Here is a 24,894-nt window from a genome sequence, read left to right as displayed (position 1 = left end):
AGGAAGGTAACGTCGTCAGCTATCTAGAGATGGCTGCTTCGAGCTTGTCTTCGACCCCCAAGTGTGAGCTCGATTCTCTCCTAAACATTTGAAGACATCGCTTTTCCTCTTGAACGTTCGATTCACAGATCGACTTACAGTTCGGAAACGTCCACAATGTCAAAAGGATCCCGGTCAGCCGTGCTGACGAGGACCTGCACATCATGCTCCTGCTGCTTCAGCTCCCCTTCCAACAGGGGCTTCATCACCTCGGTAAGGTACCCCCTCTCCGAATTGCTGTGGAACACAGCAACAACCGTCTTGCCCTCCTGCACGGCCTTAAGCGCATTGTGATGGCTCATCTCGCCCGTGACAACCACGTCCGCGGCCGCACTCTTCACAACGTCCCACCCGCTGCCCGCGCACACGGCCACGGCGCCCACGCGCGCCATCGAGATTGTCGACGGGTCCGGCGAGGCGACCATGACGCGGCGCATGCCTACGCGGGAGGCTACGCGCCGGATGATGTCAGCGAGGGACTCGGGCTGGCGGAAGGTGCAGAGAAGGCCGTAGCCTGAGCCCTCGAAGCCGGCTGGGGGCGAGGCGTGAGGAGTAATGACGGTGCGGTCGGAGGGGGCCGCGGTCGAGGAGGAGGAGGCGGGCCCGCCGGAGACGATGTCGCCGAGCCAGGTGTTGAGACCGTTGGGGGCAGCGTCGACTGCGGTATGGGGGCAGTAGACTGCGATGCCGTTGGAGGCGAGGAGCAGGAGAGTTGCTTGCTGGGGGTCCTTTGTTGTGATAGACTTAAGGCCCGAGAAGATGAAGGGGTCTAGGGGGGTTGTCAGATGATGGAGGGGAATAATGGATCATAAGTCAGTTCGGGGGCGAAGCTTACGATAGCTCACGATGACGCTCGCTTTTTTCTGAACTGCCTCTTCGGCGACGGCGTAGGTGAGGTCGTTAGTGAGGAGGACGACTGGGCTTTTGGGCGTGGCGGTTGTGGTGGTCACGATGTTATCCAGGAGAAGACCGACATTGTCCCATCTCCTGTCGGCAATCTCTTCAGGGTAGCTGTGTGAGACGATTTAGTTTTAATTGGTCTGTGTTTGGCTGAGAGGTGTAGGTGAGACTTACTGCTTGCGCATGGCAGCCACTACCTGGGCGGTGAAGCCTGCAGAGGAGTACTTGTCGCTAGCCGCCATTTTGATATTTGTTGTGGCAAGATGAGTCTGATGAAGGCAAGATGCTGTCGAGAAATGAGAAGCAGAGTTGTGGACTTTCGTGGAGATGTTCAAGGACTGAAGCCGAAGTGAAGCTGTAGACCCGCAAGACCGTCGACTTATATGCGCTGATGCCCTAGCAAGCTTGAAGCTCATTGACTGGATGGGCGTCCTGAAATCAGTGAGCATAGCTTCTCTTGTAGAGTTCAGATATAGAAGGATCAAACAGACTCTTGCTTCTTTCGAAATCGATTGACATACAACACGCTCAAGTTCCTAAATTCTTCAAGCCTTGAATCTAGGTGTCGTGGTATGAGGTAATGTTGTAGAGGGGTTGCAGAGCTCGAGCTTCATTCAAATATCCATTAAATGCATACGAAGATGTCTTCTGTCATTAGTGTTTTGACTGAATGACATAAGCCCCGCAATGACACATACCCCACTTTCCTCCAAGTCGTGCCTTCCGAGTTGCTTCAGTGTTGACCTGCGTGTCGTCAACTAAACCTCTCTTGCTTGACTCTTCTTTCGTCAACATTGAGACAGACCTGTTTTTTCATCATCAACTCAGCCAAGTCTCATCCTCAAGCTTCTCTGTCATGATGAGACTCCACGTCTACCACGGGCGCGCATGCAGTGGTTGACTGCCTTGCGTGGGTACGCGCATGGTGAACGAGCGAGTAAGTACCCGAAAGCGGAGACCGCCAATCTACTCACGGTACTTGGTGCAAAGTCTTCGCTGGTCTGTCATCAACCATCAATCCGATATGGTGTAGTGGCCAACATGATGCCCTCTCATCCCCAGTGAGAGGTTAGGCATAGCCCCGAGTTCGATTCTCGGTTTCGGAATCAACTAATTGTTTTGTCATTTTTGCATGTTTATGATGCAGTTGGGTGATATATTGTTGATATATTGATAATATATGTCCCTTCTCTCTCTAAGGTATGGGACTCAGTGTCTATGACATGAAAAGAACTTCGAGATTGGTACTAACTCCTAAATCTAAATCGAAAACTGTTGAGGTAAAAAAGGTACTCAAATTTCTAGTTGTAGAGCATGAAACCTATCTATCTATGGTTCTTGCTGAGGGTTCTTTCTCCTGAATGACTTTTACAGTAGTTTGTGAAAGAGAGGGCTTCAACTACATAAAAGAACTTTCAGATATGACATCTTCTCATATGTTCTGAGCTAGAGCAGAGCCCGACCCAGACTCGCCTTTAAATACTTCCTTACTCATCAAATCTAAGCGTCAGGAGTGCACGCTTGCGTAGGTCTGTCGGATCGTGTACATCGTAATAGAGGCGATGATAGTCGCTAATTCCAATGGCTATATCTATTGGAATGAACCGGTTTGGACTTGTGCACAGGGCAAGTCGGCGTAATCCTGGGGCGCATGGACTGGTCACCCGTTCTTGTTTATCTATAACGCCTCTGGCAATGTTCGATCACGAATACGAGCAGCATGCAGCGGGTTGATTGGTTCCAGGCTTTTGGTCCTACAATGGTAGTCTCTACTGATAAACCCAGTATTCTTTGCTGTATCCCATCATGGTGTGAGGTTGAAGTACAAGGGACATCCAGTACTGGCGAGAAGACTGTATCACCTCATCGGTTGCAATCTATCTCATATCACAATGCAACGCGAGAAAGAAGAGGCACTGGCGAGCATCAGATTGGCAGAATCACGAACTGGAGATATACAGATTCGGATCTACGACTCTCTGAATTGCATACAATGACCCGTGGACGTGAGCATGGGGACCTGCTCATGGCGCGTGATTCAAAGCTCAAAGCAGCGGTTAATGCGTTGAAGTACTTTATATCAGTAGAGGTCTTTCTTTGCCCGTGGTGAGACCACCTCCATCTCGTTGATCGGAATGCTTAAGACCGTAGTGGACGTTAGATGACGCTTTGCTTCACGGAAAGGATGCAAAGGAAACTTTGAGATCAAACAAGATAAACAGGGCAATCCAAGTTCAATGCGCTCGGATCAAAGGGCCATGGCAGTACAGCAATCCATAAGGAAGTGCAGCATCTCCAACAAAGTCCCCAAGACGAATGGAAGCCACCAAACTTACCTTAGATCCCCAATGACGGAACCACTCCGCCTGACACTTTCAAAAAAAAAGAACCCCACCATCTAATCAATCTAATCGCCGACCCAAGCCACGCCGCCCACCACAGGAAACCCACCGCAGAACCAAGCACCTCTGATTTTCGACAATCTCCCAACCCAAAGCTGCCACCCCCCGGAACCCGATCGTCACTCTTTCCCGAAAACCACTAGATACCCTCACAATCACATACAAGATGGCAAACCAAATAACAGAGGCCTCGCTAAAGCAGGCCCTCACCGAGCGTCTGCAGGCAATTCACGTCGAGATCTCGGATATGTCAGGTACGTCTTCGCTCGTCGCCAGCATGCACTCCCTCAACCGAAAACCCCCCCACGTCATGCCCCGCCATGTTAGAAATCAATGTACTCGCCCGCGCATCGTCTGTCGCGCCCGGCACACCTCACCTACCCATGCGAAACCACCATTATGCGACATTCTGGGCTTCCTCCTAACTAAAACATTCTATCAAACAGGCGGCTGCGGACAAGCCTTCACCTCGACAATCGTCTCCCCCGCCTTCGAGAAACAAACCTCCCTGAAGCGCCACCGCCTCGTCAACGCCGCCCTCAAGGACGAGATCGCCCAGATCCATGCCTGGAGCGCAAAGTGCCAGACGCCCGCCGAGTGGGAGCGCGATAGAGCCGCCGCCGGCGGAGGCAGCGACGGCCCGCCGATGGACGGGACTGTCGGCGGCAGGGTGGAGGGTGTTGCGCAGTGAAGAAACAGGGAAAATGGGACAAGACACATCGCACCGGAATTGGAGCTGGACTGGACTGGCCGCCCCGGTTGGAGAGAGGGGAGCATTATGCATCATCAGTTGTCACTTCGCGCCAAACACGGAGATGACTGGGCCGCTTGGGGCGACATGGACATACACACAGGGCGATACGTCCCTATACAAGGCGGGAAAAGAGACGCCACGCATGAGATCCAAAAAGAAGACCATGGAGGCAACTTGGGAGGATGGCGCGATAGGTGTTTGGTCTAGACACCCCCCTTTTCGAGTATATACATGAGTTTTTCGCGGAAAGCAGAAAAGCAGAAGCAGGCTTTTCGTGGCTTCGTTCTTTGTCATTTATCAACCTACTCCTAACAGCATGCCTGGACTCCCCAATGAACCAGCTCCATTAGCAAGAGATCTAGAACAACCCAAGCAAGTCCTCATTCGTCTTCTTCCCATTTCCTTCGCCACCTTGAGGTTGTGCAGGCTGGTGTAATTGCATGCCCGCCGGCAAGGGCTGCCCGGACCCTGTGTTGCCAAAGTCGAGCCCAGCGAAGCCGTTCATCATGTCATTCATGCCGCCACCACCTGCTCCAGGGCTTATCGGGTTGGCCGCCTGCTGTTGCTGCGGCGGAGGAGCATCAAACAAACCCATCATGTCAGCCATGGCACTCGAGTTACCACCTCCCGCAGGGCTGGCCACTCTGTCTGGGGTGTTGATGTTGCTCTGCTGCTCGGCTGATGCAGGGGCAGCACCGTCAAAGTCGATATCGAGAAGGTTTTCGATGTTGTTTTGTGAGTTGGCGTTGCCGTTGGCCACAGCTGCCACTGACGCAGCAATAGGGTTTTCGGCCGCCTCTTGCCGTTGTTCGCGGATGGCCGCGCGCTGAATCTCGTCTGCTCCATAGCGACCCTTGCCGACAAATGATTCTGGTGGCTTGTGGTACACCGACGCCAGAGTAGAAAGCTCTGCGAGAAGTTGCTCGAGGAGAGCAGGGGGAAGGCTGGTCATTGTTGTGGTAATGGCGGGCTTCTGAGACAGGACAATATTCTTGGCGACATCCAAATCGCCTGACAATAGACGCCAGTAGACGTAAGCTCTGTCTCTGATATCTGGGTTGTCGTTGTCTGTCGTAGCCTGCTGAAGCACCTTTTGGACCAGTCCCTGGTTGCTGCCGGGCTTCTTGAGGAAGAGCTTGACCACAGCAGTGAGGATTTGGAGTTGAGTCTGCTGAAAGTTAGCGGTGTCCTTGAATATCTGGAATGAATCGACAAACCTGTGTGAACTCCTCCATGAAACCCTCCACGAAACTTTCCAGAATGTCGTCGGCGTTGTTGATCTTCTCAGCGTACTCTCCCACAATCCAAATCAGCGATCCTCTTGCCGTTGGCTCGTCCAGCTCGTCAATATACTTGCAGAGCGTGGGGATGACGCCCTCGTAACCAGGGTATTTGCGGAGAATATCCTTGATAACCACCACAACCTCCTGCACAACGTAGTTGACCTTGGTGGCAATCAAGTCCAACAAAGCGTTGACGCACTTTTGACTGGCACTCTCGAGCTTGATCGCAACCTGGCCAATGGCCTTGACGGCGCGCTTGACAAAGTCCATATCGACCTCCAAAGCGTACTCTTTCAATTCTGCGAGGAGTTGGTCAAAGTTCTTCTCGTTGGCTATCCGAACCATGATCTCGAGCTTCTGAAGTTTGACGTAGGGGGGATCGTTATATTTGCAGAAGAAGACTCGCAGCTCTTTGCTAAGAATATCGGGCTTGGCCTGCAGGAGGAGGTCAATATTGCGCAGAGCAACATACTGCACCTCAGGAGCAGACGCCACAAGCGTGACAAGGGGCGGCGCCATCTTCTTTAGGTATGATCGCACAAGCTCTGGGCTAACTGCCTTCATGTGGATAAAGACCACCTTCACGGCGGCCAAGACCACACTGGGGTTGACGTGTTGGAACTGTGGCGCAACTCTTTCACAAATGTGCTCAGACTCCTTGGTATCCGCAGCAGGATAGTCGGCCAGTGTGGTCAGGATAGTGACGCGACCCCATTCCGTGCACTCGTTGAGAGCCATCAACAGCTTCTTCAGTGTGGCCGGTGTCACTACAAGTGCTCGAGTCTCTGGTGCGGTTTCGGTGATCTCTGAAAGCGCCTGGACCGAGTTTGCGACAACCATAGGATTCGGGTCCCCAATCAACTCCTGCAGTGACTCCAAAAAGCCGTTCTCTATGCACATTGATGGGTTGAGATCGAAGAGTTTGGCGACACAAATCGCGGCCGTCTTTCGAACGTATGGCGACTCGTCTCGTAGTGTCTTCCGCAGCGGCTCTTCCATGTAATCCACCATCTTGTCGACTCTAATACAGCCCATCGTTCGGATCGCTAGCGCACGGATGAGGGGATTTGGGTCTTCGGAATCTTGTACGAAAGTATTAACGGCAAGAATACAGAGATCTGGATGCGATTTCGCGTAGTTCCTGTTGTGTGCTGTCAGTAGTCGCTCTAGATGCCTCGCCTAGGCAGCGGATCGGTTTCGACTGCGGACTAACATCAAGTATAAGTAAACCAGCTTCTTCTGGTCCAGGTCGCCTGTCGCAATGTTCTTCAGGACATCGGGGAACAAAGCAGACACGTCCTTGCCCAACGTCATCGCCATAATCGTCTTCTGGATGGATTCCTTGCGCTCGTAGGCATATTGAGAGACAAGGCCTGCCCGCAGCTCAAAGGTCTCTCCCTTCCTCGGGACAGCAAAGGCCCCACGAATCCGATTGACCGCCATGGTGTCGGGAGGTGCTCGAGGTAGGGGGTATGGTGATTTAGGGTGTGTTGTCGGAGGGGGCTAGAGGCGATCTGGCAGATGAGAGAGATAGCCAGTCCGATCAGGACCTGGACAAGCTCATCCAAAGGTAAAGTCTCGGTATTCAACAGCAGTCCGCTTGCTTTTGCTCGTCGTAGGTGTCCGGGGGATGCAGTGAATGCACCTCGTCGGTAGTCGCCAAGAGGATGAGGTGGTCGAAGAAGTACCTGGCAGTGGAATGCACCCCTAACCTTAATCCCAGCCTGGCCAGCCTGGCAGCAGTGCTGGGCGCTGCACTGCTCCGATTCGCTAAATGAATGTCGCTCCATCCTCCTTGGCGACTCCACAGCGTTGCACATGCAACTATCGGGCCTGTCGTTTTATCGGAAACTCTTTTACAGAGGTACAAGGTACCAAGCTCTAAGGCAAGTAAACATTGATGAGCTCATTGCAACATCGCCATTTCCATCTGCTGCCCTTGACCTCACTTTTTATTATACTTCTCCGGCTCCTCTACGTCATTACGGAGCTTTTATCCCTTTCAGCAAACAAAAGTTGCTAAGAGATTCGGCTCAGGCCCACGATCTGAAACACTGCCAATAATACCAACCACTAAATAAATCACCATGGTAAGCCATTTCCGTTCATCTAGTGAATGAAGGCATCTGACAAGTCTCTTTAAGGCCACATTGCCCAACCTGCGTCGTTTGTTCATCGAGGCAAGAACGGATGATGAAGAGCGGGAAGTGTCTAGGAAAGCAGTGAGTCGGTGTCAAACAGCTCCATGGTGTCCCTAAACTTACCAGTCATGCAGTTTTATAACGCAGTCCTCTTCATGAGCTCTGTGACTATCTTCAGCTTGATTGCTCAGAGGATGAATGCCGTGAAATGAATCAACACAGTCAACCAATAGTGTTCGTTAGGTTGAACCACAGATGTCGAGCTTCTCGATGAATGCCCGCCGCGTTGGGTATCCAGAGGTTCGCAAAGCCTGCTTCAGCGCTCTGCGGTCCAAGATGATGCGCCCCGCAACAACGCCATCCGCAACAGAGTCATAGGCAGGCGAAGAAATTAGTCGTGCGAGACACATCCCGCAGCATGACAGGGAATTCGCGCTTGCAAGGACGAAGTTGAACATATGCGGGCGACCTCTTCCACCGGCAACTGGGAGAGTGGTGCTCGTTGAGGACAGGGTCAGGCCCTGGTACCGCCGATTCACGACTTACTGAGACTCATAGCCGTTGCTGCAACGAGTATACGAGCATGATATCAGATTAATGAGTCACCTGAAGGCACAAAGAAGATGTGGGAGATGTGCAAGTACTACTATAGTCGTAGGCAATGCGATACGAAAAAGCACCGCGCCAGGCTCCTTGACACAGGCCCTGATATCAATGAACATTGTTTGATCCTTTGCTTTGCAGGCGACGGCTGCTGATACTACCCCTGGCCAATGCGGAGACCTCCGTCTCCACGTCCGTCTCAAATCGTAACTACTGTACGCCATCACAAGTTATTCTCTTTGGGTGCCTCCCCAACAGACGCGAATATTCCTCTTGAGTTATTCCAAATCCTCACCAACGGCCCATCAATCCCGTATAAGGGATCATTGGGCGGTACGGGAACAGCGGAAACCTCTTCTAACAGCCCGCTCTTCTCCTCCAACTTCTTCTTGCCGATTTCGTATTTATAATGAGGTGAACCTTTGGGATACACTCCAACATATCGATACTCAGGCTCTCCCTCAACAGGATCCGCTGCTCCCTCCGCCTTTGAGACAGAGGCATGCCCTACGCCTGCTGGGACGACGACGACATCGCCGGCTCGCACTATACATCGTACTCCGCTGCCGACGTCATCCGAAACCCCTTCGCCAAAGACTAGCTCGGAGCTGCCTTGAAAGACGCCTGCTTCATGGGTTAACGGAGTTGAATGATTCAAGGGGATCGATGGACCTGCCGTAACACTCGTGAGTGTTTGGGTGAAAGTGCTTCAGGCTGATAGTCCCCCAAGTTCCCTATAGGTAAAAGACTCTTTAATAACGACGTCAAATGAGTATACGGAGACTTAGTAAGCCAGAATTCTTACCTTCTTTTCCCAGCCGTGACGCTGAAGTCTTTCTGATGCGCTCTCCTCGTTAAATGGCTGGAGAACATCACGATATATGAGGACTGGAAGATCATTATTCGGACAATGAGCAGTCCTCTTCAACGGGTACGCCTCGGGCTGCGCGACCTTCTCATATGAAGACATTATTTCACCGGCCCATGCGGGATGGACTCGAGAAGACTCGTTTATGATTCGATGTGTTACAGAGTTCTCACGCCCGAGTATGGCCACGAGCTATTGGGTATTTTGAAAAATAATGTTTGTGGTGTGTTTGTTCATATTAACTTCCTGTCGCTGTCAACAACACCTACTCCTCTAACCCCGGATTCTCTGGTCATTTGACAGTGCCAAGCAGCCAGAAAGGCAAAGAGGCAAGCTGCTGGAGTTATCTCCGAACGTCACCAGGAGAAGACATCGGCTCCGAGGACCCCTCCATATCGTGCATTCCTGCCGATCCCATGGCCACTGAAGCACAACGATGTCCTTAACTCTGTCATAACATCAACGCAAGCTTACAGATCAACACCTCGACTGATTATCCAGTATTACTCTTCAAATTCGTCCAAAACATCGCCCTGCCCTTCCTTCGTCGGCGCCTTCGCCTCCTGCTTCCTCCACAAACCAGCAAGAAACTCATTCGTACTCGCCTCGTCCATGCTCTTATCCTCGCGCTTCTTCAAAAATCGAGGGAATCGCAGGCTCAACCCTCGCTCGTCGCTGACGAGCCCAATGGCGGCCGTGTACGTCGGACTCAGAGTGATGTCCGCAAACGCCATCTCCCACACCTCCTGAGGCTCGAACCACACGTCAGGCTCGGGACCAGAGTACTCGACAAACGCGGGCTTCTGGGTGCGCGTGTTCTGCCTCTCGCTTAGCTCGCCGTCGTCGTAGTGTTCCCTGTTCGCCTTATAGAAGGCGTCTGTAAAGCCCGACATGCACTTGCACACGACCTCGAGGGCGCCGCTGTCCTCGTTGCGGACGGCCATGAGGATTGGCGACCACCATTTGGACTTCCGGCCTTGTCCGTGCCAGGCGGCTACCGGAATCATGTCCAACGTCTCAAAGCTTGAGTTGTAGTCCTTCTTGACCTTTAGCCACGAGTCTAGTCGCTTATCGGGCTCGTATGTGGCCAAGAGAGGCTTGCGTCTGCCCTTTTTCTTCGGAGCGCCCTCCTCGTCCTTGGTGCCTTTGCTTCGTGATTTTGACTTTGAAGGCGTTCTGGGTTCCTCGGCAACCTCGCCATCAGCATCTACTGCGCCGTCACTTTGATAGGGGACATCTATCAAGTTGTCCAAGATTTTGACCATAATGCCTTCACACTTGATATCGGTTGCCGCCTTAAAAAACTCCAATACGGCATCCGAGTCTTGCGATGTAGCATCCAGGCTCTTCACCCAGGTGAATTGGCGGGGAACTTCGATAAACATCGATCGCAGGAGCTCCCTTCTTTCTCGAAAGGGCCGGTTCAGTAGGGGTTGTCCGTTGAGAAACATGAGGTCAAATGCGAACATGCAAACGTTGACTTGCACGCTGCCGATAGCGACATCCTTCCGCGCGCGATTGCTCAGCGTCTGGAAGTTCTTCAAATCTCCCGTTCCGCTGTCCACGGCCACCACTTCGCCTTCCATAATAAAGCTGTTGACGCCTTCGCCGCGAACCTTGGGCATCAATGCGACTAAGTCGGGGTACTTGTCCGTCATCAGCTCGAGGTGTCTTGAGAAGATGGAAATTTTGCCGCTTTCATCGCAGTGAATCTGAGCTCTTTGGCCGTCATACTTGAACTCGCAAGCAAAGTCTCTGCCCTGGAGTTTCGTGAGCATCTCGGAAAGGTCTCTCGTGATGCTTCCCAACATGGGCCGGAGTGGTATGTGCAGCGTTAAATCACAACGAAGTAACAGCTCGTCGCAGACGCCAATTTCCAATAAGACGGGTACAAGATCGTTGTAGTTGGGGCGCCGCGCGAAGCAGGCCTTTAGTATTTCCTCTGGCCTGATCCATACTTCAGCGAGCTCTTCCTTCTTTAGTTTTTGGAGGTCCTTGACTGATCGTAGTGGGAACTCAGCTCCCGGAGGTCTAGAAAGGAGGAAGGCTCTTGAGAGAGCAATCAACATGGTGGTTTTGACAGCACCAATACGTAGCTACCGACGTTAGACATTTGATAAAAAGGCTGTTACAAAATCAAAACCTACATGTTGACACAATGTTCGTACAATGAACCTGCTCTCTTCACCACCGCGGGCATCTTGTAGAAGTCGATCGACAATTCTCTGCTTTGCTTCGCCGCTTCCGTTACCTTGGCTATTAGCAATTTTGACTAGTGATTGGTAGACAGCCTTGATGGTCAAGGGCTTCGGTTTCCGCAGAGTAAAGCTTTGCTTCTTCTTGGCCTCGAATGCAACGTCCCCGGCATCACCGTGTTTGTCGTAAAGTGTCTTTAGGGAGCGACCGTCTAATCCACACACCTGCTTCAGTGCCTTGGAAATCGCTGACCCCCCCAAACCGAGCTCTAAGGAGATGTAAGGGGGCGAGATGGAATTTGTTGCAAGCCAGACCGCGGGCAGTAGGCTCTCCGGGTCAGCTTCAATCAGTACTCTGATACAGTTGACTAGAGTATCCACAATCTTAATCCGACTTTGTGTAGCGGATACCAAGATGAAGCATCGGGTGAGGAATGCGTATGAAGCGTGCCCTCCCTCAGCTGCCCATGATTCCTTCAGCTGAGGGACATATTCTGAAGGATCAAATATCAGTGGGCTTTGGTCCAGAGGAATGGTTGCTGAAACCGTGTCTTCAGCATTTGCCACGGAAGATAGTGACAGCGTCTTCGTCTTTGGCGTAACAGTTGGCAGAACCGAGGATGTCGGCGACCCTTTCAGTCCAGACTTTGTCTCGATAGGTTCCTCTCCATTAGTCTCATTCAACCGTAAACTTGGGTCCTTTGCTGGCTCAGGACATGGCGTAGATTCTGCTCTTTCATTCTGCACCTCGGCATCCCATTCCGCTTGCAGCTTCCTGGCAAGCTCCTCATCCGTCAACTCCGGCTGCTGGTCGGCGGATCCCGTGCCATTCGATATGGCTTCAGGAGCAGGTTCCGTTGTGGGTTTCAGTGACGATGTGCCGTTCTGCTTCTGCTTAGAGAAGAAGTATTCCAAACCTCTCGAAGGTACTCCGGTTGACGACTGATCGTTCAGTTTCCTCTTCTTACTTGGGCTGGGCATGGTGATGATGATGTTCAATGCAGGGACTTAGTGCGTGGAAAGCTTCGGATGATGATTCTAGTGAGAACAGATGCAAATGAAACTTCGTGTTATCATCACGAACTGCCCAGTGGAATTTTACTTCCTTCTCTTTCCATCTGCTCAATGTTGTTAGTTCATCACTGAGCTGTCCGCTGAGGTACCTTAGCTCAACCCTGTAACAGTCTCAGTCAATGACGCCGCTGCCTGCGAACCGAACAAGAGGGTACGTGCACCTTCCTAGCCACCCCTGTAGCTTGCTCCCTTAGTCAGCAGAACCCTTCGATCCATCGTCTTAGGTAAGGTGTCCTGGTTTACCTGCGGAGGAGAAACGGCCACACCTTTCCCCTTGCTCCGGCGCTAAACCTCATTTGACGACCCAAGCGACTTCCACACAACAACACACTCGAACTTTTGGAAATCTTTCGCCAGGGCGGTCCAAGCCCCACCAGCGGCACCGATTTCTTCCTTCCCCTCCACGATACCTCTCCTAACCCGCCGAACCTCGAAAACCACCCTCTCACACCCCCCCACGCCGCACATAAAACCAGCAATCATGTTGAACGGCGAAGATCCGCCCGAGCGGCCCGACTACATTGTCAACATCATCAATGGCCTCGAGCGGTACAACCCTGAGGCTGTCGTCAACCTCGAGTCCTACCTGCAGGAGCAGTGCGAGCAGAAGTACTGCGACTGCAATGCGAACCGGACACTCCTGAAGCTGTGAGTCGCAATCTCCAATATGCCTACTCGACCATCACCACGCGTCTTTTTTGTACACGTCGGTGGCATCAGACCCCTTTGCTTGGTCTTGCGCCGGTTTATATGATGATCGTGTAAACGTTTCCTATTACCTGACATGCACTGGTTGTTCCGTCATGAACCCCTCAGTCGCAACTGAAGTCAGCACATGGTGTTAACTGAACGATACCGGAACTCAATATTGAGACACAATTTGGATACGAGCCTACATCATCATGGAACTCGACAGCTGACCGCTTTGTCTTCTCTCTCCTTCCAGGTACCAGCTCAACCCCGACCGTCTCAAGGATGAGGTCGTCACCAACATCCTCGTCAAGGCCATGACCCAGTTCCCCTCGCCGCAGTTCACCCTCGCCCTGCACCTCATCAACCCCTCCACCATCGCCCAGGGCGAGCTCCACGAGGCCGTCGCCAAGCTGCGCACCCTCAACAGCCAGCTCGAGGGCTCCCAGTACGCCCGCTTCTGGAACACCATTGACGGCGACGACCTCTGCGCCGACCTCATTGCCGACATCTCAGGCTTCGAGGACCTCATCCGCAGCAACATTGCCAACTCGGTCGCCCAGGCCTTCCGCGAGGTCAGCCTGTCCCAGCTCGAGTCGTGGCTCGGTCTCGACGGCGACGCCACCGCAAAGTTCGTCACCGAGGTTGCCGGCTGGACCGTTGGCGACAACGGCGTCGTTACCATCCCCAAGAACGCCGAGAACGAGGCCAAGAAGTCTGAGATCAGGGAGGACGTCAATGTCGACATGTTCTCGAGGATTCTTCGCAGATCATGGGAGGAGACTGCGTAAAAGAAGTACTTTTTTGAAAAATAAGAAGAGAAATCGCAGACTTGGGCTTCGGTGTGAGGATGAACAGAAGAAGGGGACGCAAGGGTTGATATCACAACCCTTGGCTGCTAATAGCTCCGTACATGGAGTTAGGGCTGGAAGAGAGCATGGCGGCAAAAATTACCGGCGTTCACTTTTGACTTTGGAATCGGGGGCCATAGAGTATATCCCTGAATATGAGACATGCCACAATGTTTGAAATGTCGTGTAAAACGCTTCTTTTTCTTCTCATTATTTTGATGTGCTGCAAAATCTTTGCCCCTGCCTGCCCCCTTTTTTATCATCGTCATGTGGCACATAATTTTCTTATCGCTTTGAAAGCTCCTCCCACTGAACACCACACCATTCCTCAAGATACCCTGCCTCACCAACCTCGACACCGCGCTGCTGACAATCCGCCTCGCAAACGCCGACAATGATGGTACCCCAGTCCATACCCTCAAGCGACAGCTCCTCCGCCTCGAGCTCGGTGATGGCATGCGGCGTCATCTGCACCTCAAACACGCGCCTGGCACCACAGTTTCCGCACCGCGTCATTCCACCACTGCCGGCAGCAGCGCCCAGCTTCGCGCCCACGGCGTCCGCCTTGGAGTACAGCAGCGGCGTACCGTTGAACTCGTAGCGGATACACTGTTCCGGGTTCTGCTCCATGCGGTCCGCAAACTTTTGAAACGCCGCGTCCATGGACGACTCGAAGACGTCCTTCATGTCGCCTCCCCCACCAGCGCCGCTACCACCCTCGGTGTCCACCTCCATCCGCGCGTTCTGCGGCACGGGCATAGGTTCCGGGTCGAGCGTCTCGAACTCGGCGTCCGCGAGGTAGGAAATCGGGTACGGCTTAGGCAGGGCGTCGGCCGCGGGCCACGGCTCTGGCGGCGGGGGCGGTCCGGAAGGCGTTTGCGGGTTGTTGAGGTTCAGCGTCTCGGCAAAGGTTTTGGGGAGGGACTCGGCCGGGTCCTTGGCCTCCTCCTTCTTCTGCGTGGGCTCGTCGGCGGCGGCGGGGTTAGAAAACGGGTTCGACGGGGCGGCGGTGCCAAAGGGGCTGCTGCTTGAAGAGGCGCCCGTGCTGAACGGGTTCGCGTTGCCTCCGAATGGGTTCGCTGCACCGGAACCGCCGCCAAAGAGCGCGGTTCCCAGTCCCGAGCTGACGTCTTTCTTGGGCTCTTCCTTCTCCCCCACCTTCTTCTGAGGCTTCGCTTCCGCCTTCTTTGCTGCCGCTGCTTGCGCTTCATTGGATACCTTGACACCTCTCACAGCGCGGATGCTGCCCTGCTTGCGCCGGCAGGTGGATTTGCGGCAGGCGAAGACGTACAGGCGGCGCTCGTGGCCGGGGAACTTTTCGGGGAGCTCGCCGTTGAGTTGGAGAAGCTGGACCATGATCTCGTTGCACACTTGACAGCGCGCCAGGGCTGCTGAGGCTGGTTGTTCGGGGTTCAACCATTCCTACAAGTGAAAACAACCGTGTGTCAGTCAATTTGGGGGGGCTGTCATCTCTGTTTGTCGATGCGCGGCGGCAAAGGAGAACTTACTGGTTGACCACCAAGACGACTGATGGTGTCATCGTCGGCGTCTTTGCTAGCGTAACCGAGTAACACGTTGGTCTCGGTGAACTCCTGCTCGGAGGAATCACTGTCGTAATCTGCCATGGTTATGTAAAGGTATGGGCTGCCAGATTGACGGGTTGGGCTGGGTACGTGGGGTCAAGATTTTTTGGCTCTCGAAATATTTCGATGCGGGGCTTATCTTATCGCTCCTCACCTGCCCTCCTCCAGCGAGGGGTAGCAAACGATGAAGGCTGCCCCTGACTGACATGCCCCAACCACTTTGAATTAACACACTTCACGAAATGGAATGCAGGAATTGTCTTCATAGTTGGATATCATTCCGGCTCTCAGCTTTGACAGATCTAAGATCAACGCCTTTTGTCTACCGTGCCAACACTTTTAATATTGGAATCCATCAAACTCTTTACTCCTCAGGGCCGTCCATACCAGGGCCAGGGCCTCCCGCTCTGCCCATCTGTCTCGCCTTCAAGAGTTCGTCGCACAAAAGCAGGTTGGATGCAATGCTCGAACTTGAGGCGATGCAGTTTCTGAGTACTCTGAAGGAGTCGAAGATACCCTCGAGCTCTGCGTCCATCGGCTCGCCCGTTGCCAGATCCAAGCCAACGATGTTGCCATCCGCGTGCTCATCCTGCATAGCAGCAACTGTGACATGTTAGTGAATCTTCTTCAAAAGGCAAGCGTACTGTGCACTTACGAGCATCCTGGATGTCAAGACCGGCGTTGGCAGCGAGAGTCTTGGGAATAATCAGCAGAGCATCGGCGAAGGCCTCGACACCCCACTTGGCCTTGCCCTTCACCGTCTTGGAGAAGGCGTCGCTCTTGAGGTGTGCTGCGCAGGCAACCTGGAAAGCACCAGCACCCGGGACAACGCTCTTGTCCACAATCATGTTGTAGACACTGCGCAGACCGTCACGGACAGCGTCCGTAACCTGAGTAATGGTGTGTGCATTGGGTCCCTTGATCAACAGGGTGACAGACTTGGGCTCCTTAACCTCCTCGATGAAGGTGTACTTCTCCTCACCCAGAGTTTGCTCGTAGACAAGACCAGCCCATCCCAGAGACTCGGGTGACAGGTCGTCAACACTGTTCTGTGCAACACCACCACAGATGAGCTGCAGTCTCTCCATGTTTCTTCTCTTGGCACGGCGGAGGGCGAGAATGCCGTTCTTGGCCAGTACGTCGAGAGAAAGAGGGTCAATGCCCTTCTGGTTGATGATGACGAAGTTCTTGGTGGGGTCGTTTCCGCAAACCTCCTTCTTCAGCTCGACAATCTTCTTCAACTTAGCATCAACGAAACGACGCTCGCTCTCCACCAGCTTGTCTCTCTGCTCTGCGCTAGAGTAGAAGAATCCAGAGTTGATCTCAGACTTCTCGTACTCCAAGCTGACGTTCATCGTCAGGATGTAGGCGTTCTCAAGGCGCTTGGGCATATCGGGGTGGCGGGCGCCGTGGTCGAGGGCAAGACCTTTGATCAACTGGGTGTCGGAGGCGGTCCGGTGCTGCATCTTCATGATCTCGACCATGTGCAGATCCGGCTTGGCAGGTGCCTGGTAGATGGCGAGAACAGCATCGACGATATCGGGGGTGAGCTTGGCCGCAAGGTTGGAGTTAAGCTTCGTGGAAAGCGACGTGCGGGCCACGGAGAGAAGCAACTCGCGGTCGACCTCCTTCTCGAGCTTGAAGCCGTCAAGGAACTGTTCGCCCGTCAGCACCACTATCCAAGTATCCGTGTTCAATAGATGCCAGATGCCCACCTTCAACGCCTCGTTCTTGGCAATCTCGAAACCATCCGTAATAATTCTAGGATGCAGTCCTTCTGAGATATAACGATCCGCCTGCTTGAGGAGTTCTCCGATCAACAGGACAGCTGATGTCGTGCCGTCTCCGCAGATATCATCTTGTGCCGTCGCAGCTCTAGCAATCATGACTGCGGTAGGATTTTGAATTTGCATCTCGCGGAGGAGGACGTTTCCATCTTTTGTCAACTTGATCTGTTCGGCGGCGCATTAGCGGTGGGGATTCAGGGGAAGAGGGGTAGTTATTCGCACTTGACCGGAGCCATCGACAAGCCTATTAATGTTAGCATCTAATTTGAAGACATAAACAGCGATAGACTAACATCTTGATAGTGCCCAAAGGGCCGAGGTTGGACTTGAGGACATCCTGGAGGCCTTCACCAGCGCTGATGTTGACCTTCAGGGCTTCACCCCGCCGCTGCACTAGCCGTTAGCATGCAAACAAATATCGTCAGGACAAGGGTCGCGCACCCTCGATTCGGCCTTGGGGTTGAGCAGTTGCGCCGCAGACATGTTGGCTTGAGGTCGTCGAGGGGTTCGTGAGGGGGTATCAGTCGGTAAAGTTATTGGATTAGCGACCTGACGTGGAGTGTTCTCGAGATTGACCTGGCCCCGGGAGCTTCAGATGCGGGACTCTGCTGGTGACTTTTTTTCTGCCTCGAGGTGGCAGGCGGTCAGACGCTGGTAGAAGGTGCTGGCTCACTACCTAATTGCCAGCTTGGTGGTGGTGGGTGCCTGGCACCTGCAGTGGTCCATTCTTGACTAATTCTCTCTATAAGCATAGCTGCATGCGTAGGGGAATATGTACTTAGTGAGGTGTGGATGGCTGCCGCATCTGTCAGCAATCCCGCCGTTCTATGAACCGTGCGTCGTTAGAGCCTCCTGATGGGGCGAATGCAAGCTGAGAACGGGAGACCGGGACGTGGGGACTTAGGGGTCCCCTAGAGGACCACTGCAATGAAACTTTCACCCCAAGAATACACCGCTGCTTTACCCCAAGCTTGTGCCGGTGACATCTTTTCTTTGGTTGCGAAGGCCAAGTGGCTTATCTACCAAGATCAAGAATTCATACTTAGACCGTCTTTTACTGAATAACCTCATGTATAGAATAAAGGAGAGTATTATAGACGGTCCACTTACCGCCTGCCGTTCAGTTTCTAGCTGCATCATCTCCGTTGGTCGTACCAAAGGTGAGCTTCAACTGCACTAAATTCCAGAGCTACCAAAGTAAAGCAGCGGTTTGTTTACTCACCCTGAGTTTAATTCATTTGGGGACCTCCCGGAGACACGCCGGAGACACCTCACAAATGACGAATCTATTTCGTGCTCTCCTTTCATCCTGTTCATCTTCCAAGCGTACTCAAACGTATCGCTGACACAGTTGTTCCTGACCAGTCATTCCTATCTCTCCCTTCTTTCATCGTCTTCATCTAGTTCTGTGATTCGCCTTTTGTAGTCTTCAATCTACGCGACATCATGTGGGGGTCCAAGCTCTCAGCTGTGCTGTCCGCGCTCAGCTTGACACAATCCGTTCCTGCGACTGAGCTTGAGCAGGTTGTCACCGAGAATGGCGTGAAGCAAGTGGCCATCATTGGTACGTGAACGCTGCTTCATGAAAACCTTTGAAGCTCCGACGATTTGTCCATGACATTAGCGCGTCGCCGTTCAACCCAGTACTTACACGGTATGTAGGAGCGGGTGCCGGTGGTTCCTCCGCGGCCTACTACCTCCAAAAGTTCGCCGAAGCCGAAGGTCTTCCCGTCAATATTACTGTGTTTGAAAAGACCGATCGAGTAGGAGGCCGGACGTTGACCGTCGACGCTTACGGCAACCCGCTCGAACCAGTTGAGCTGGGCGCTTCCATCTTCATCGAGGCCAATCACATCATCTATAATGCCAGTATCAACTTTGGTCTTCCCCTGAAAGAGCCAGAGTCTGGCAGTGATGGTTTCCTGGGCATTTGGGACGGTGAGAAATTTGTCTTTTCCCAAGATGATAGTTCCTGGAACTGGTGGAACTTGGCCAAGCTCTTCTGGAAGTACGGCACCGCCCCGTACAAGGCGCAGAAGCTCGTGCAGTCGACCGTTGCGACCTTTTTGCAGCTCTATGAGAAACCTCACTTTCCTTTCCGATCTCTCACGCAAAGAGTCTTCGAGCTAGATCTTTTGAAGGCAACTTCCGTCACCGGGGAGCAGTTTCTTGCCAACAACGATGTAAGCCCAACATGATCCTGCCTGATTTTTCGTATACTAATCGATTTGTGATAGATCAGTGAGCTTTTCTCCCACGATATCATCCAGGCAGCCACCAGAGTCAACTATGCGTCAAACCTGAAGTATATCCATGGCCTTGAGACCATGGTCTCTCTTGCCCCTGAAGGCGCTCGGCAAGTCATTGGAGGCAACTGGCAGGTTTTCCAGGCAATGCTTCAAAGGAGTAACGCAACATTGCATCGCAACACTTCGGTGACATCAATCGCCGTGAAGTCTGGCCCTTCTAGCTCCAAGTATCTACTTTCAACCAAAGACGCTCGTGCTGAAGCCGAGGCAGAGTCGAACCAGTACCCGATTGCTTTCGACAACGTCGTCATTGCGACTCCTTGGCAGTATGGAGATATCAGTGTCTCAGAGGATCTTTTCCAGCACAAGATTGATGAGGTTCCTTACACCAAGCTTCACGTTACCCTTTTCGCCTCACCGTTCCACCTCTCCCCGGAGTACTTTGGTCTCGAGCCTGGTTCCAAGGCACCCGACTCAGTCTTGACAACGCTCGGCCCTGATGACGAGGCAAAAGCTGGCTCTGAAGGTGCTGGCAAGGCTGGCTTCTACTCTGTCAGCACCCTCAGAACCGTTACAAACCCCGACACTCTCAAGGACGAGTTTCTCTACAAGATCTTCTCTCCTAAGAAGGTGACGGCAGAGTTCCTGTCAAAGCTGCTTGGCGTTGAAGTGCCGGCGTCCATTGTTGCGGGCAAAAAGTCAGAGGAAGCTGGCCAGCGCACTGTTGAACCCATCTCTTGGTATTACCCGCATGTGTTCAACTCGTACCCCATTGAATACCCGCGTGTCACTTTCCAAGACCCCATCCTGAGGGACGGACTTTATTATCTTTCGGGCGTCGAAAGCTTCATCTCGTGTATGGAGACCAGCGCCTTGATGGGGATGAACATTGCAAAGTTGATTGCCGACGATTTCTCAGAGGCCAAGGAGACACTCGAGGAGAAGATCGAGGTCGATGGTGCGCAGGAGGTACTGGGCCAAATTGAGAAGGAGGCGCCCGTGGCTGAGGAGCTGTGATTACTCTGGGTTGAAGAGTTTTGTTTCCTTCTGTTCGTTTGATATCTTTCAGTGCCGGGCTCTACTCACTATTGAAACATGCGTAGGACGTAGTAATCTCAAAGAACTGTATAGAATGATAGTTTTTGTTGGGCATTCTGCACCAGATTGTATTCCCTTATTCGACTTTCTTCAAGAGAAAGACTTTCAAAACGTCACTCACTGAGCTAGCTGCCTCGTAAATGGTTCGGGGTTTCCTCAGTGGCCAAAGCCCCATGTCTTTTGGAGTACTACTCAACTCCTAAGGCAGCAGATTGTTTCTGAGGACACCTGATATGTCTGGAATAATTGTATTCCGAGCGTAGAATACTGACTTCTACTTCAATCAAAAATTGAGGATGGGATTTCACCAAACGATCCTTGTCACCCATCACCTTCCGGGTGCCGGCGTCTACATACGTGTAAGCCGGTGACACATGTTAGACGTGCCAACAAGTGATGAATAGCTTTCTTGTCGTTTGTTGAAGCGCAAGGATTACTGCCACAAGTCAGAGTGTCGTTATGGAAGACAAATCTGAGGCCTCCAACACCTTGATTCTCTTGTCTCGCAGTGGCGATATGTCTGTGAAGCAATGGGAAAGAAGCTGGAGGGGTACTGCCTAGCAGGATAGAAGGGTCCGAGTGGGTCTGGATCGGCCGCTGCCGGGGGGCCCCACGTGACACCCCGGTCCCGTGGCACCGTGGCTCAGGGACCTTGTGTTGCCGTGGCAAAAAAATTGGGAGGAAAAAGGGACGTGCACAGCCACAGGCCATTTCACCCCTCCATCATCTGAACCCCAACTCAAAAGCTCCCTCTTATGACGCATTTTCTTCCCTAGTGCCTGATCACTTTTGTTTCGTGGCCAAGGTCTGGGACTTTCCGTCTCTTTGTCCTTTTGATCAACCCAGCGGCCGGGCTTGCTTTGCAGAAATACAAAACCACGTCGCAAGAGCTCTCTGCCCACGATCAACACAGCTTTCCAAACAAGACCCAAACTTCAAGATGTTTGTCCTCAGAAACGGTAAGTTTACCCCGCTACTCACCTATCACTCGGAGCGTTCGCCGCGCCGCTTAGCCTTATCCCGCGACCGACAGCGAGGCGCATGTGAAGCGTTCGTTGGGCGTCATCTTCTGTTACCGTTTCGCGATCAACGCCTTTCCACCTTCTTACTGCCGCGCCCGTTTGCGATTTCCCAGAGCCCTTGAGTACATGCTAACAACTTTTCTCTTTTCCAGTTGGCAAACTTATCTTTGGATCCAGCAACCAAGAATCTCTCATCGAGCTCCCCCAAGGACAACTCTACCTCGTTCGCCCCCTCTCGCCAAAGGGCTACTCCGAACTCATCTTCAAGGACGCAGCTGCCCGCATCCGACGAACTGCGCAGGATTTCCAATACCAGCTCGTGGTACAGAGAGTCTACGAGGAAGGCGAGGCCGAACTTCTAGCCGAGGAGGAAGGAGAGGACGCCGAGATCGACGCACTTGCCGCCGCCGAAAGAGACGAAAAGACCTTCCTGCTTGACGAGGCCCTCCACTTCCGCATCGAGATTCGGGAAGGCAAGGAGAAGATTCTGGCCTGGAGAGACCTGAGTGGTGATACTGGTGACGTCTACGAGTTCGTCTGCGACAACGTTGTGTCTCCTGGTCAAGTCGCGCAATTCGAGCGGGTCGCCAAGGAGTGCCAGTACGAGCGCAAATACCGCAAGCCGCATACAACAGCATCCGAAGTCGACCTGAAGCAATTCGAATTTGAGGACGAGCAGCCGATTCCTCCCGCAAGTCCCATCCACAGCCCTACTCTCGTCAGATCCATCGAGTCTGCCGACAGTCTGTTTGTGCCGCAAGACCCAATCACACCCACAAAGAAGGAAGAGCAATCACTTGTCCAGACCCCTACGAAGACGCCGGCCAAGATGCCTATCACACCGGAGAAGAAGTCCAAGCCGACTGGCCCTCCGAAGTCAGCGGAGGCCCCAGAGGCTCTCGACACGTACGCTACAGAGAGCTGTGAGCTTCACTTCTACGACCATCCCTCTGGCTCCTTCATCCAGCAAGCTGCCGCTGTCACTGCCACCGTCACCGAAGTTGGAAAGTGGGAGTACTGGCTGCAAATCGAAAGCGAGGACCGCGCTTGGTTGGGCATTCCGATTATCGCAGATATCAACCCTGTCTTCAACTTTGAGTTCTTGTCCTTCATCTTCAACCACTTCTCTGCCGATGGCTCAGCATACTCTTGGCTGCTCCGTTTCAAGGACCAGCCGACTTTGGAACGTTTCCAAGAAGCTCTTCTCCGAGCTTTGTGGGAGCAGCTGAACGAAGTCAAGTGGGAAAAGAAGACGGACAGAGAGCAGGAGTACATTACCTCCGCTTTCAATGATTTGGTTATGGAAGATACACCCGAAGAGCAGGAGGAGGAGGAAGAGGAAGAGGAGTACGAAGATGCAGAGGATGATGCGCAGCGTAGCGAGCATTACGACAGCGACGAGGAGGATGACGACGTTGAGACCAAGGACGAAGATGGCAACGTTAACTCTCAGCTTGCTGTTGGCTACAAGCATGATCGGTCCTTCGTCGTGCGCGGATCCAAGATCGGCGTCTTCAAGCACACGGCGAATAACAATCTCGAGTTCTCCACCAACATTTCCAAGGTCGAGACTCCCAAGGGCACACTGTTCAGCCCCAAGAAGGTCATGCTTCACAACGAGGATCGCAACATGATTCTTCAGAACGAGTCGGATCCCAATAAGCTGTATCGTATGGATCTCGAGTACGGCAAGGTCGTTGACGAGTGGAATGTTCATGAGGACATCCCTGTTCTCAACTTTGCTCCCGAGAACAAGTTTGCCCAGATGACTCACGAGCCGACCTTCCTTGGTATCTCGAAGAATGCCCTCTACCGCGTCGACCCCCGTTTGTCCGGCACCAAGCTGGTTGATTCTCAGCTGAAGCAGTACGTTTCCAAGAACGACTTCTCGGCTATCTCTACTACGGAGAAGGGATACATCGCCGTCGCTTCCAACAAGGGTGATGTACGCCTCTTCGATCGCCTAGGAATCAACGCCAAAACCCACATCCCCGCTCTCGGTGAAGCCATTCTCGGTCTCGACACATCCGCCGACGGTCGCTGGGTCCTCGCCACCTGCCGAACGTACATCCTGCTCATCGACGCGATGCAAAAGTCTGGCAAGAACGAGGGCAAGCTTGGTTTCGAAAAGTCTTTCGCGGCTTCCGACAAACCTCAACCTCGCCGCCTGGCTCTGACACCCGAGCACGTTGCCCAGTTCGCCCACGAGACCGGCAAGCCTGTGTCATTCACACCTGCGCGCTTCAACGCCGGCGAGGGCGTCGAGGAGACGAGCATCATCACCGCCACCGGCCCGTACATTGTGGAGTGGAGCCTGAAGAAGGTCCTGCGCGGAGCCAAGGCCGCCTACCGCATCAAGCGCTACGCCGAAGAGGTCAAGGCTGACGACTTCAAGTTCGGAACGGACAAGAACGTCATCGTCGCCCTCCCCAACGAGGTCAACATGGTCGGCAAGCAGGGTCTCAAGCGCCCTACTCGCGAGAGCATCGCTGGCAACTTTGCACAGCTCAGCATGGGCCGCAGGGATTCTGGACGGATCACGACGCCCAAGAGCGGTCGGTACAAGTTGGGCAAGGAGGATATCGTCGCGTCGCCGTACTGAGTTAGGCGAGAGAGGGGTCTTCTTTGTGTGTTATGTGTGATGCGTTCATGTTGGACTGTTTGATCCCCACGATGGCGTTTCCAAGGTTGAGAGTACGCTGAATTTGCGTAGCGCAAAGGGACGGGTGTGTGATGAGGGAGGATGACGGGGGCTTTACGGGACGGACTTACGGCACAACACGTTTACCTCTTTTCTATTATTTCTTCTTCTTCTTGCTCTGTGCCGCCAGGTATCTTCACTCTTGCTTGCTTTTTCGCTTCGTTGCCTCCTCTCTCTCTTGACATTTCACCATGACGAGAAGAAGGGGCACTTTTCTAGATACCTTTTGAAGAGCTCCGCGAGTGAGCAAGCTTTGGTGGTTTGTTCCTCACTGCATTTCTTGTTCAGGCAAATGCGAAATTAGCCGGTTTTTCTCAAATTCATACAATTCTGAATCCCCATGAACTCTGATTGCTCTTCGTTGCTTGCCTTTGATACTGTGCACTTGGTCGTTCACATAGTGGGCTGGTTTGCAATGGTCCACAGCTCTCGTGGAACAAGTAGGTAGTAGATAGTCTATTACGGTCATGCCCCCTAGAGAAACCAAATCGAAATAGTTGCATTGGAAAGACCTCTTGTACGACACATTTCCCTCTCAATGCGACCCGTCCATCCATATTGCCCTCTCCACCATCAGGAATGAAACAAAAGCATATGACAAAAAAAGCCCCTAAAAAACTCCGCTCGGCTCGATGCCATTGTTCCCGATCATGT

At 52.9% G+C, this 24,894-nt stretch overlaps 11 protein-coding genes across 11 annotated transcripts; 5 read left to right on the top strand and 6 right to left on the bottom strand.

The window, feature by feature from the left end:
- Positions 1-134: 134 nt before the first annotated feature.
- Positions 135-1,181, bottom strand: CCOS01_07447 (uncharacterized protein; the record flags this gene model as incomplete). Its single annotated transcript, XM_060455613.1, has 3 exons — positions 135-808; positions 875-1,050; positions 1,114-1,181. The coding sequence occupies 3 exons, from the start codon at positions 1,179-1,181 to the stop codon at positions 135-137; spliced, it is 918 nt and encodes a 305-aa protein (XP_060313505.1).
- Positions 1,182-3,507: 2,326 nt separating this feature from the next.
- CCOS01_07446 (BolA-like protein) lies at positions 3,508-4,032 on the top strand (the record flags this gene model as incomplete). The annotated part of the gene is made up of 2 exons (XM_060455612.1): positions 3,508-3,595; positions 3,788-4,032. The coding sequence occupies 2 exons, from the start codon at positions 3,508-3,510 to the stop codon at positions 4,030-4,032; spliced, it is 333 nt and encodes a 110-aa protein (XP_060313504.1).
- Positions 4,033-4,453: 421 nt separating this feature from the next.
- Positions 4,454-6,821, bottom strand: CCOS01_07445 (uncharacterized protein; the record flags this gene model as incomplete). The annotated part of the gene is made up of 3 exons (XM_060455611.1): positions 4,454-5,263; positions 5,313-6,519; positions 6,592-6,821. 3 exons carry the CDS (start codon positions 6,819-6,821, stop codon positions 4,454-4,456), a joined length of 2,247 nt encoding a protein of 748 aa, XP_060313503.1.
- A 692-nt stretch (positions 6,822-7,513) lies between these two features.
- CCOS01_07444 (uncharacterized protein) lies at positions 7,514-7,731 on the top strand (the record flags this gene model as incomplete). The annotated part of the gene is made up of 2 exons (XM_060455610.1): positions 7,514-7,600; positions 7,654-7,731. Coding segments are annotated over 2 exons (165 nt in total), but the record flags the coding sequence as incomplete, so codon positions are not given.
- A 27-nt stretch (positions 7,732-7,758) lies between these two features.
- CCOS01_07443 (uncharacterized protein) lies at positions 7,759-8,241 on the bottom strand (the record flags this gene model as incomplete). Its single annotated transcript, XM_060455609.1, has 3 exons — positions 7,759-8,003; positions 8,066-8,083; positions 8,190-8,241. 3 exons carry the CDS (start codon positions 8,239-8,241, stop codon positions 7,759-7,761), a joined length of 315 nt encoding a protein of 104 aa, XP_060313501.1.
- Positions 8,242-8,345: 104 nt separating this feature from the next.
- Positions 8,346-9,092, bottom strand: CCOS01_07442 (uncharacterized protein; the record flags this gene model as incomplete). Its single annotated transcript, XM_060455608.1, has 3 exons — positions 8,346-8,746; positions 8,799-8,856; positions 8,928-9,092. The coding sequence occupies 3 exons, from the start codon at positions 9,090-9,092 to the stop codon at positions 8,346-8,348; spliced, it is 624 nt and encodes a 207-aa protein (XP_060313500.1).
- A 401-nt stretch (positions 9,093-9,493) lies between these two features.
- Positions 9,494-12,166, bottom strand: CCOS01_07441 (DNA ligase I; the record flags this gene model as incomplete). The annotated part of the gene is made up of 2 exons (XM_060455607.1): positions 9,494-11,086; positions 11,138-12,166. 2 exons carry the CDS (start codon positions 12,164-12,166, stop codon positions 9,494-9,496), a joined length of 2,622 nt encoding a protein of 873 aa, XP_060313499.1.
- Positions 12,167-12,569: 403 nt separating this feature from the next.
- CCOS01_07440 (eukaryotic translation initiation factor 3 subunit K) lies at positions 12,570-13,740 on the top strand (the record flags this gene model as incomplete). Its single annotated transcript, XM_060455606.1, has 2 exons — positions 12,570-12,907; positions 13,206-13,740. Coding segments are annotated over 2 exons (873 nt in total), but the record flags the coding sequence as incomplete, so codon positions are not given.
- Positions 13,741-14,085: 345 nt separating this feature from the next.
- On the bottom strand, positions 14,086-17,653 carry CCOS01_07439 (T-complex protein 1; the record flags this gene model as incomplete). Its single annotated transcript, XM_060455605.1, has 7 exons — positions 14,086-15,222; positions 15,309-15,418; positions 15,771-15,986; positions 16,039-17,335; positions 17,393-17,414; positions 17,464-17,558; positions 17,612-17,653. The coding sequence occupies 7 exons, from the start codon at positions 17,651-17,653 to the stop codon at positions 14,086-14,088; spliced, it is 2,919 nt and encodes a 972-aa protein (XP_060313497.1).
- Positions 17,654-17,997: 344 nt separating this feature from the next.
- CCOS01_07438 (prenylcysteine oxidase) lies at positions 17,998-20,436 on the top strand (the record flags this gene model as incomplete). Its single annotated transcript, XM_060455604.1, has 4 exons — positions 17,998-18,004; positions 18,597-18,734; positions 18,833-19,353; positions 19,408-20,436. The coding sequence occupies 4 exons, from the start codon at positions 17,998-18,000 to the stop codon at positions 20,434-20,436; spliced, it is 1,695 nt and encodes a 564-aa protein (XP_060313496.1).
- A 1,021-nt stretch (positions 20,437-21,457) lies between these two features.
- Positions 21,458-24,141, top strand: CCOS01_07437 (VID27 cytoplasmic protein; the record flags this gene model as incomplete). The annotated part of the gene is made up of 2 exons (XM_060455603.1): positions 21,458-21,476; positions 21,692-24,141. The coding sequence occupies 2 exons, from the start codon at positions 21,458-21,460 to the stop codon at positions 24,139-24,141; spliced, it is 2,469 nt and encodes an 822-aa protein (XP_060313495.1).
- Between the last annotated feature and the right edge of the window lie 753 nt (positions 24,142-24,894).

The sequence above is a fragment of the Colletotrichum costaricense genome, assembly GCF_030867565.1.
Source record: "Colletotrichum costaricense strain IMI 309622 chromosome Unknown Scaffold_7.1, whole genome shotgun sequence".
Classification (NCBI taxonomy): Eukaryota; Fungi; Ascomycota; class Sordariomycetes; order Glomerellales; family Glomerellaceae; genus Colletotrichum; species Colletotrichum costaricense.
Note: the sequence above shows the minus strand (reverse complement) of the source record. Positions and strands in the feature narration are given on the sequence as shown.